Here is a 12,060-nt window from a genome sequence, read left to right on the forward strand (position 1 = left end):
ATGCTGGGAGTTGTAGTTCCAGCCGTCAAGTTGGCCGGACTCTGCGCCTGTGCGCATGCTCGAGGCTGGGAGCGGGGGGCGGCCCCAGCAGCCCGGTGGGCGTGGCCTCCGGGCGGGAAAGATGGCGTCGGCCGTGCTGGTGCTTGTGGTCCCGCCGAGGCCGGCGGCCCGGGGACTGCTCAGGAACGGTTGGGAGCTGCTACTGCGGACGCTTCAGCAGAGCCGGCCAGGCCTTCCCGGGCCTCCGTGGGGTACGTAAGGGAGGCCGCGGAGGGGGAGGAACGGGAGGAGGGGCCCCGGGCAGCCTGGCGGACGCGGCGTCTAACCGCGGGTAGGGGACGTCCCCAGGCCGGACTCCCTACCTGAGACTACAAACAGCTGGTTTGGCCCCGCTTTAGCCCTAAAAGCAGGAAGAGCCCTCGGCGTGGCCCAGTGCACGCACAGAGCGTAGCTGAAACAGGGCGCCTGGGTGGCTCGGTCCGGCCAGCGTCTGCCTCGGGCTCCGGGCGTGGGGTCGCGCCCCCGGGGTCGCGGGGTCGTGGTGGGGTCGGGCCCCGCCGCGGGCTCGCTCGCTCTCCCCATCTCCCCATCTCCCCATCTCATGCAAATAAAGTCTTACATTAAAACACAGAGAGAGCATGTAACCCGAGCCTGTCAGTTCAGAGTATAGGGTCTCCGCGCACTCTCTGGTTTTTTTAAGAAATATTTTTATTTAAGTTTTTTTTTTTTTTTTTTAAGATTTTATTTATTTATTCAAGAGAGACACAGACACAGGCAGAGGGAGAAGCAGGCTCCATGCGGGGAGCCCGACGTGGGACTTGATCCCGGGACTCCAGGATCGCTCCCTGGGCCGAAGGTGGCCAAACTGCTGAGCCACCGGGGCTGCCCCACCTCCTGAAGCAGTTTGGCCTCCTTAGTGGTTATCGGGGCTCTCTGCAGTTTGCATCCTGCCGGTCCCCGCGTTTCCCCCCTAAGCTGATTTTTAGGTTACGAGCCTCTTGTTGTAAGGTGTTAATGACCACGTCATTGTCCTTGGTGACCTGTCCGTGTGTCACTTAACACCATTGACTTTGATGTTAAAGTTGTCATTACTTTGGCATTTGCATTCTACCCTTATTTATTTCTTTTTTAAGATTTTGTTTATTTATTCTTGAGAGACACAGAGGGAGAGACAGAGAGAGGCAGAGACACAGGCAGAGGGAGAAGCAGGCTCCATGCAGGGAGGCCGATGCGGGACTCGATCCCGGGACCTCGGGTCACGACCTGGGCTGAAGGCGGCGCTAAACCGCTGAGCCACCTGGGCTGCCCCCCATTCTACCTTTCTTTTTTTTTTTTTTTTAATTATTTTTTTAATTATTATTTTTTAATTTTTAAAAAATTTTTAATTTTTTAAAATTATTTATTCATGAGAGAGAGAGAGGCAGAGACACAGGCAGAGGGAGAAGCAGGCTCCACGCAGGGAGCCTGATGTGGGACTCGATCCAGGGACCCCAGGATCACACCCCGGCTGAAGGCAGGGCCAAACCACTGAGCCACCCATCCAGAGATCCCCTTTACCCTTATTTCCAAGGTATCCTGAACATAACACCCAGGGAGTGTGAATGGAGAGCCCATGATATGCCAAAGTGCTTCCTTGGAAATCTCCACACCACCCTGTTAGGAAGCACCACTTTTGGGCGGAAGGATGAGGCTCATGAAGGTCCCCAAGGTCACACAGGCCAGCCGGATGGGGCCTGTGCTGTTAACCACTTAGCTATGCTTAGCAGTTATTTTTACAGGTGAATTGGAAAGGAATACCGGTTGCTAACTGTTAGCTTTGTGGATCTTTAAGAGTTCCTAAAGGATTCCAGGTCTGAGGAAGAACAAGGAAAGGATAAAAGGTCTTTGATTTTATAGACAATTTAGGAAAAAAACTGAAACTGATAAGTCATATAAGTAAGTATTATGCAGAGTGGTGAGCCAGTCCCTTTCTTCAGGGAACCGACGGTAATAGAATAATGATATTCTATTATTCTAAATGGAACATTATTCTTAATAGAATTATTATCCTTAATAGAATAATATTCTATTCTTCATAAGAAGAGCTAAGTGACTTAAAGGGCCTACCCGGCTGTATGACAAAGGAACCAGCTCAGTTGGAATATAATAAAAAGGGGCCAAGAGGCAGTTGTCTGAGACCAGGATGGAAATACATTTTGGAAATCTCAAGCTTAGATTTCCTTATAAGGTAAATAGGAACTGCCTACCGAGTAGAATGTGGACAGTTTGAGTGGTTTATTCATGTTTACTACTAAACCCCTGGGGTCGTATTTCAGAAGGTAAGAAACTTGGTAAAATTTCAGAGATTCATTTCAGCCAGTGCCCCTAAGAAAAAACTCAATTCATGTTGTTTAATATTGCTTTCTGTATGAGTTTTAGTGTATGTTAGTAGCTGAGGCTTCTGTTAAATGTCTGTTGAGTGTAATGTTATGAATTTTACATATGTCTGTTGCTGTATCACTGTTGATTGTTAAGGAGAATGATAGATGTCATAGAGTCATTTAGAAACTAGAAATCCATCCTATATTTCCATGTTATGTTTTTGTAGGACCCGCATTAGCAGTCCAAGGTCCGGCTGTATTTACAGAACCGGCACATGACACCAGTGGAAGTAAGGAGATTTCCAGCCTTTTGGATAGTATCTTCTGGATGGCAGCTCCAAAGAACAGGCGCAGCATTGAAGTTAACCGCTGTAGGAGAAGAAACCCACAGAAGCTTATTAAAGTTAAGGTAATACATTGATTTTTGTGGGTGTGCTTTCTCTCTTATCCATCACTGCATCTCTTTGTACTTACGTAGCCTATGAGTAAATCATTCTTAGAGCTTCTATGTGTACTTTCCTCTGGCCTAAATAAGATAGAGCATTTTCATTGTGTATGTTTATATGCCTGCTGTCCTATAGCCTAAATATTAGGACCACAGTCAAGGAGAGAGTTTGGCGTCTGGACAGAGGACTAGGTTGTGAATAAACCCATGTGACATTTGTTATGAGCTGGTGTTTTAGAGTCATATATATGGGTAAACATCTTAATAATGGCAGAGCCTAAAATTGTTATTATTTTTAAGATTTTTATTTATTTATTCATGAGAGACACAGAGAGAGAGAGGCAGAGACACAGGTAGAGGGAGAAGCAAGCTCCATGCAAGGAGCCTGATGCAAGACTTGATCCTGGGACTCCAGGATCACGCCCTGAGCTGCCCTGAGCTGAAGGCAGACACTCAACCACTTAGCCACCCAGGCATCCTTAGAGCCTAAAATTAAAGTCAGAACAGCGGTAGGTATTATGGATCTCAAGTTTTACTAACCGTTGCATATGTATTATGTTCTTCACTGTGACAAAATACTGTGAAAGAAAATCCTTAGGTAGGTTTTAATAAAAATAGCTAACATCATTTAAGTGCCTGTGACGTGTCTAAGCGCTTATGTGAATTACCTCACCAGATCCTCAAAACAGCCTTCCAAAGTACATATAGCTTTGCTGATTTTTAGGATGAAGAAACTATGGCAAAAAGAATTTGGCTGTAGTCACAAACAACTAAGTGGCAGAGCCAGGATGTGAAGCTAGGCAGTCTGATTCTTGAACTTCACATTTTTTTTTTCTCTTAGAACTTTCTGGTGTGTTCCTGTCCTCAGACAATTCCAGATTTCCACACCCATTCTCCCTCTCTCCCTGCCCCATGGATATACTCTTCATTGATCTAATAAACATAAATTATAGTGTTTATTACCTTTCATTTGTTAACTATGGCTTTCACAGCCATGATTTGAGTTGCTTTTTGCCCCATGACACTCCGCAGCAGCAGCACAGTGTAGATGAAGCTCAAGAACAGAGAACTGACTTCATAAACTTCCAGCATTTCAGTATTAAACCTCACCCTTAGAACTTAAGCCAAAAAGTACTACTGAGTCACATTTGGAACTCGACTTAAAGTCTGGAACTGAAAAGTTTGTCATTAAGATAATATTATATGCAATTTGGTTGAGAGAATTTATGATTTTAGGAATGAGAGCTTATACCAATCTGTTTCATGATTCCCCTCACTGCATTTATTCTGAGGGAAAAGAACGGTACCCTGTGGATTCATTTTCTTCACTGAATTGTTTCTGGCCGCACATAGTATATTAATGCTAGTGCTTTAATGAGGAGGAGAGCACTAACTGTGGGTATGGCTCCCATACTTCCAGTTAGACCTGGGGTCGAAATTGGGGAGGCATGTCATTTGTGAGATTTTTTTCCTCCTTTCAGAAAATGAAATTCTTTTTTGTCATTGCCTCACAAAGGTTTGTATGTTAATCTTAAGAAGTGTTTGGACTTTCTTTGATGTTCCTATTTACAATTTTTTCTTTTCTACTTTAAATCTACTTTTAGAACATACTGAAAAGATTTCTTTAAAGGTTGCAATTGTCTTATTAAAGTTGGGTAGATGTGTGTAAAAACTCATTCTCAAATTGTAGCACATTAAAGGGAGTTTTACATTAAGGAGTAATCGGTATTCATTCATAAAAAGAAAAAAGACCCCATATACCAACTATTAACGCATATATTATACTACACCATAGGCTTCATACAGGAATTTAAGTTACAGTGATGAATTAGGGGCAGCCAACTGTAATGTTTGTCACCTTGTTTTCCCCAGGGGTAGATTGAAGGAAAAAGGGAGTTCCCTTTCCCTGGTCTCTTGCTAATTTGCTAGCTGTATGGATTGTCCCATTGTGTTGAAGGACTCCCTATTAGATGTTTAGTATTTGAAGGTGGGGAAATGGAGTATCATTTTACATAATATGATTGCTGTATTTAAGTAAGAATGTACCAGGTTCATAGTTGGTAGAGCTGAGTTCTATCCCACTTTTTCTATTAATTCAAACTCGTTTGTCCTCAGTTCCCTTATTAAAGTGACATTGAGGGGCACCTGGGTGGCTCAGTTGGTTGGATGTGCAACTCTTGATCTCATCTCAGGTCTTGATGTCAGCACCATGAGTTCAAACCCCATGTTGGGCTCTGCACTGGGCCTGGAACCTGCTTAAAAATAAAGTAAGGTTGAACTAGATGGCATATGACCTTATGCAACATGAGCAGCCCAAGAAAGTTCAAGTGTAAGCATGATTCTTGTGCATGGTCACATGTGCATTATTTTGCTTGTTAAAATATGTTTTTGTTGTTTTTTGTTTTTTTAAAGAACAATATTGACGTTTGTCCTGAATGTGGTCACCTGAAACTGAAACATGTCCTTTGCGGCTTTTGCTATGAGAAGGTGTGCAAGGAGACTACAGAAATCAGAAGACAGATAGGGAAACAAGAAGGGGGCCCTTTCAAGGCTCCTCCCGTGGAGACTGTGGTGCTGTACACAGGAGAGGCACCGTCTATACAAGATCAGGGTAAGAGAATCATTGAACGAGACAGGAAGCGACCATCCTGGTTCACCCAGAATTAAGACCAAAGAGGTTTGAAGAGGATAACTTCATATAAAACATTTGTCCTGAAAGGGGGGAAAATTTTTTATTCTCATGTTGGTTTTGTGCTTGTTTTTAAATCATCAGTCTAGTTTAAAACATTCTCTCGAAGCAGTTAGTTTCGTTTGGGTAATTTGAAGAATAAACCAGGAGTAAACTCTGAAAATAATGGTTTATACAGAGACACAACAGATTAATATGTTTCTGTTATACCGAATATAAAATTTCCAGTACAAAAAAATAAATGATTTAAAATTCATAGCAAGAATTACGTGTTTTGGTTCTGATTTTGTCTGCCAGTGATTTTTCTTACACAAAAATACACAGATACTTTCATTTAAGTAACACCTAGAAATAGGTTATTATTTGAATTATAGTTTTCTCTTTTTTTTTTTTTAAGATGCTGGTTGTGGCAGTAAGAGGACGGTTGTGTTCTGTTCAGTTTTGTTTTAGCAAGTTAAAATTGCCTTTGGTAGAATTCGCTTTATATGGGCTGTATTACTGTTAATTTACTTAGAAATAGCTCTTCACATTTTACACTAAATCAAAATGACATTCAGAATTCATTAGATGGCTCATGGGATTTGTATTTTATAGTTTGGGAAGAGGTTTTTAAAAGGAAATGTGAGTAAATTCACTAGTATACAGAACATGTATTATGAATGTTGTGTGTTTCACTTTTCTTCTGGTGTATCCTTTTAGTTTGTTTTTTATTTTATTATTTTTATAATTTACTGTAAAGCGATGCCCTTTTTAACTTAATGTAATTCATTTAAAATTTCCCTCTCTCTACCCCATTCTTGTATTTATCTGGAAGTGGAAGTTTGCTATTTTATGTTTCCTGCCTCATTGGGGGTGGGGGGGAGGTGAGAGAAGTTATTAAAGCACACTGAGAGGCGCCACTGGGTGGCGCAGTCAGTTAAGCATCAGACTCTTGGTTTTGACTCCGGTCATGATCTCAGGGTTCTGAGATGAGCCCTGCTCTGTGCTCAGTGGGGCATCCTTAAGAGCCCCTCCTGCCCCTTTCCCCATTTGTGCGCATGCTGGCTCTCTTGAATCTTTAAAACACACACACACACACACACACACACACACACACACACACACACACACTGAGTTTTGTAAGTAAGGGACTTACGGTTAAATGGAAAATCAGTAGGTAAAATAATATAAAGCCTAAAGATATATTTAAATAAAACACATGCCACAATAGCCTGAATAGTTACTGGAAATAAACAATGAATTCAATTAAATTTTCTTTTCCTTGAAAGAACCTTCATGGATAATTCTTCATAAGGTTAGACACATCTTCCAGAAATATACAACTATCTTGCTACTAGAAACTGAGGGCCATTTCTCCCATGGGACTTCATAATGACGATTCCATGGTGGAGTAATCCATGTTAGTATTCCTAGAAGTAAAATGAATCCATTTCGTGAGGTACAGTATAGACCAATACTGTGTTGAAGTACAATTTAGTAAAAGCAAATCCTTAAAACTTCCAAAGTATTGGAATCCCACTAAATAACTCTTCCAAAGTTTGGCTCTATGTAAGCATCAAATTGGGATCCTAGAGGGACTGGTTACCTGGTGTTCATACTAAGGCAATCCTCCACAGATAATTATTTCTTAAACTCTGACAAGCTTTAGCAGTACAGTGTGTCAAACTTAAATATACTTCAGGTCGAATCCATGATTCATGAAAGCTGAGGCCAGCTCAGTACACCCCTGAATCTTCCAGGCCTACTCCGCATCTCGGCTGACTGGTTAGCAGATCGTTGCACAGGACGCCCCTCGCTAACACATTGTCCTTTGAGTTAGCGGCCTGTTCTACATGCAGGTAGACCTAGTGAGCATATGTGGATATGCTTTTGTTTGGACAGATAAACGTTCTATGAAGTGCATCCCCAAATTAGATAGCAAAACGGGATGTCTAGTTTCTCCTAGGAAACCATGTCCTAAAAGGGAGTGTTTGTCATTTTGTTGAAGACGTTGTCCCCTTAAAAGTTCTCTTTGAAATACATTTTATTATTTCATACTACCAGGTTTTACTATCAGGAAAGAAACAGCATGATGAATTTGAATTAAATCATGTATACTGATGTGTTAATTTTTCTGAACATTGGAAATGATCCTCCTCCCTGTCTGCCCCCTGCCCTCAAGATGTGGAGACATTTTACCAGGCACTTTGGAGAACAAGTCTCCACAGCATTCAAGTCATGTTATGGTTGGGAGATGCTGGCGAGGAGCAGCATGTCCCCTCCGAGTGTAATGGTACTCCCCTCCATCTTCCTGGCTCCTCTTTACCCAGGTCCTACCAGATTACCAGTTTCTAAAACTCTGGTGTCTGACTTCATACCATCTCCTTGCCAGTGTCCTCATTCAAACCCCATCATCTCTCTCCTGAGCTGTTGGTTACCATATACTTTCTAATTATTAGTTTCCACTCCTCTCCTATTTCTAATTTTCTTTAATGCCTTTTAAATTGCAAAAGTGATGCCATTATAGTTAATGAAGCAATGCAAAGTACATAAGAAAAGTTACACATCCTTTCTCTGCCACCACACCTGACACCACACTACCTGATATATATGCTTCTATACGTCACACTGCCACGAGGTACTTTGAAGCAAGGTACTTTGTGCCACTCCCCTGGTCTGAATCAGGTTCTTCATTAAACCTTCACATCCCTTCACAGTCTGCCCAAGCCTTATGCCTGCCCCCTTCCTCAGTGCAGTGTGCACCCCGTCCCTCGAATGTTGCAATCAACCCTCCAGAGCTGTCTGTTGACCACCACCTCAGCAGACTTCACCCCTCTCTCGCTGCCTCCACTTGGCTTCACTGTCTTCCACCTCAGGGTCCTTTGAACTCCCTTACTGTTCCTCCCCTTTTCCTGAGCCTTCGGAGTGCCCAAGGCTCCATCCTTGATGATCTCATCCAGTCTTATGCCCTAAGTAACACTCTCTGCTGACACCTTCCAATGTCATGTTTCTGGCATGGGCCTCTCCCCTGCACTGCAGGCTCATGTTCCACTGCCCACTTGGCATCTCCAGTCCAATGTCTAGCAGATATCTTAAACTCCATATCTCCACTCAGAATACCTTCTCTCCTAGGCCTACTTCTGCTCCCTAGACCCTTCCATCCCAGTTGATGGCAACTCTGTTCTAGTTGTTCAGTTCCAAAACCTATGCCAGTCGTCCTTAACTTCGCTGTCTCTTTGTCTCTTCCTCTCTCACATTCAATCCAAGCAAGTCCACAAATCCCACTGTTTCTGTATTTAAGAATGTACTTAAAATCTGACCACTCACCACTATTTGCACTGCTGCCACCCCAATCAGAGCCATCATTATCTTGTCTAGAATATCAAGGTCTCCCACTAACTGGTGTCCTCGCTGCCACCTTGGTCTCCTATATAGTCTGTCCCCAACACACAGCAGCCAGAATCCTTTCAAAACAGGTCAAGTCATGACTCCTGTCTCTTCAAATTCCTTTGCTTAGAACCTTAAATGAAACATTCAGATATGTGAGGACATTTACATTATGTAATATATTTTTTGTGGGTAAACTGAGTTTTGATAAACAGGTATACTATGGATGACTCCCCATTTAAAGAAATTGTGATAAATTTTTTTTAATGTTTCATTTATTTATTCATGAGAGATACAGAGAGGCAGAGACACAGGCAGAGGGAGAAGCAGGCTCCATGCAGGGAGCCCGATGTGGGACTCAGTCCCAGGACCCCGGGATTTCCTTTGGCCCTGAGCCAGAGGAAGACGCTTAACCAGTGAGCCATCCAGGCGTCCCACGTGATAAATCTTTTTAAAAATAGGAATCGCTTTTTCATAATTCGTGAGATATGACTTATAAGTTCAAGATTTCTTTTATGAAGTACAAGAACAGGGGACTTTCAGACATCCCTGGCGTAGGGATCACTTTACTCCTTTTACAGAACTCTTCCAGCCCCTAAGCTCCCATATGCAGTTATGTTTCAGGGACAGGATTAGTCTCTCAGAATTTATAAATCTGTGCTCAGGAACTCTACTATCGATGATGAGTGTTTCTTTCCCTGGCACACACACAAAAATAGATGTCCTGCCTTTACTGCAGCTCGCAAGGAGCAGTGTCATCCTGTGGCCTATATCGCGTGAACCATTTCAGCTTGTGCCTCTAATGGAGTGAAGTCTCTTCCAGATGCAGCCTTCACTCGTCTCTACAGCAGAGGGCAACAAAGAGCCTGTTCTGGTGCCAGGGGCTATTTTTACTATATTGGAAATGCTTCCTGCAGTAGCCATGCCCTTGGATCACCCTGCTCCTCTCCTGTCCCCTTGACCTCCTGTGCCTTCCCCTTCTCCATGTTTGTGAGTGTTAGGGATACCGATTGGAGCCAGGACAGGAGGAAAGCAAGGAGGCCAATATGATCTCGTCTCCTGGACCTGGTTACTGAAGCTGAGAACCAGCTTGAGGGTTTCAGCCTGGAAACCAAACCTACAACTTACCAGGCATCCCAAGCCGCCTCACTAGGGGGCAGCAGGTGAACTGCATTGCGTCTTCTCCAGAGAACTACTAGCCCATCAGGTCCTGCATTGCAGGAGACATTTCATCTGTTTCTACCAAAGCCACATATTTAAAGCCATGGAAATGAATGAGATTATCTCTTGAGCACGTACTCAAGAGAGACGAGAGAACCCTAAGCTAAGGAGGAAATCAGCAGATTGTCCAGCCACAATAGACTCTAAGAGAGGAGAGCATGTCAAGAAGAGTTGTCCCTTCTGTCAAATGCAGCGGCCGTGATGAGGCTAGAAGAGGCCCCAGGATCATGACAAATCTCACTTGTGACCTGACAAAACCCATAGCATTTGAGGATTGACGGCAGGAGCCAGATTGAAGTGGATTGAAGCATGGGTGCACTGAGGAGGGAAACAGTGTTCCTGGATAGTTCTTTCCAAAAGCTTTCCTCTGCAAGGCAGCAGAGAAATGAAGTCAAAGCTAGAGGAGGAGAGGGCACAAAGGGGCCAGTGTATGCACACACGTAAACCTAGAGCTCAAACGTGTGCTTATGCTCATGGGAATCACCCAGTAAAAGAAGAGACTGCTGACCAAATGAAGAACAGACAGAGGTCTACTTCTGTATTCAGAGTTTGCACAAGATAAAAACCCTAAAACTTAATGAATTTAGCATAGTCTTTCCACACAGCAACACGATATTTTTCTGTACTTACTCCAATCTTATTTCCTAGTCTTAATGAAGGTTCTTTGGTTTTCCTCACCTAGTCCTGCACGTTCATTGGAAGGGCCACCCCAATGGCCTTGACTCAAACTGTTGGCAGTGGAGAAGAGATTGTGTTCCAACAGTTAGCCAGAGTGCTTCCACCTCCCTCAGACATGGATTGTTCACTGAAGTGGGACCAGAAGCTGGAAGAAATCTGAGAGGACCGATTCATTTTCATACTTTTCTGGAATATGCCTAGAAGCCTAGGTCTCTGAATCCTCACCACAGCTCGATCTGTACTTTTGCTTTTCCTGCCACTAGATTTAGGTAAAGCAAATAATTCCATTCAGTCCAGTATATTGATGATTTAATGGCTGGTGTTATAAGTCAGGTATCATTTGGGAGGCTTAATGGTTGTTTTTGCTGATACTGTTTTCCAGAACATGAAGGCCAGGGACATCTAATTGTACACTTTGAGTTAGCATAGACGTGATATGGCTTATAAAAATGAGCAATAGAAATGGCACAAATTCTCAAAGCTTTTAAAAAATTTAATTTCCAGTTAACTTCTTCATCCAAAAAAATATTAGTCTTTATATTAAGCTCAAAATCACTTTTCTCCAATATGAGTGATGTTTATTGAATCTGTCAGACATTTTGCATTTGTTATAAATACCCTTAAAAATAACACTGTAGAGCAGATACTACTGATTACACCTGAGTATGTACAATGGGTGAGCACAGTGCTGAGTGTTTCTTATAGATTACTAATTAAATTTTTAAAGCATATATTGTTGTAAAAATTTAATGTTTGTTCTGTGATACTTCCTTTATCTTTTGGCCTTTATCTGATTCAGGAAGCCAGAACATTTTCTTTACTTTCTCAAGGAAGGAAAAGCAGAGAGAGAGAGAGAGAGAGACTTCAAAATCTTGGCCTTTCAGGGAGAAAGCAAAGAATAAATCAGGGAAAATGATTGGGGAAGGCACATATTTACTTAATAGATTGGTTGCCCTCTCCAGGGACCAGATGAAAAAGCCCTGGGCCAGAGAGGAGGAGGACAAGTGTCTGAGAAAGTTTTCTCTGCCCTGCCCATCCCACTCAGTCCCCAAACTCTACCCCTGGAAGGAGTACTGGGGTTTGTTTTTTGGATATAGCCTCAAAGAGGCAGAATACTTCAGGAAAGAAGTGACTGTGGTGTTTTTAGGCAGGCAGGGCCTTTTGCAGTAACTTGGAGCGGTGAAGAACCACAGAATGTCCTGACAGGGTCTTGCAGACAGGAACCAAGGATGACTCTCCAGGTTGCATGTATGTATGTGATGGGACAGAGTGGGATCTGGTAACCTTGAATTGGTGGTTGT

The 12,060-nt window shown here is 42.9% G+C and overlaps 1 protein-coding gene across 1 annotated transcript; it reads left to right on the forward strand.

Moving 5' to 3' along the window:
* The first annotated feature begins 81 nt into the window (after positions 1 to 81).
* MRPL32 (mitochondrial ribosomal protein L32) lies at positions 82 to 5,759 on the forward strand. Its single transcript, XM_026006655.2, has 3 exons — positions 82 to 251; positions 2,588 to 2,769; positions 5,218 to 5,759. Exons 1-3 carry the CDS (start codon positions 122 to 124, stop codon positions 5,470 to 5,472), a joined length of 567 nt encoding a protein of 188 aa, XP_025862440.2. The 5' UTR covers positions 82 to 121; the 3' UTR covers positions 5,473 to 5,759.
* The last annotated feature ends 6,301 nt before the right edge of the window (positions 5,760 to 12,060 follow it).

Source organism: Vulpes vulpes, chromosome 5, assembly GCF_048418805.1.
Source record: "Vulpes vulpes isolate BD-2025 chromosome 5, VulVul3, whole genome shotgun sequence".
NCBI classification, from domain to species: domain Eukaryota; kingdom Metazoa; phylum Chordata; class Mammalia; order Carnivora; family Canidae; genus Vulpes; species Vulpes vulpes.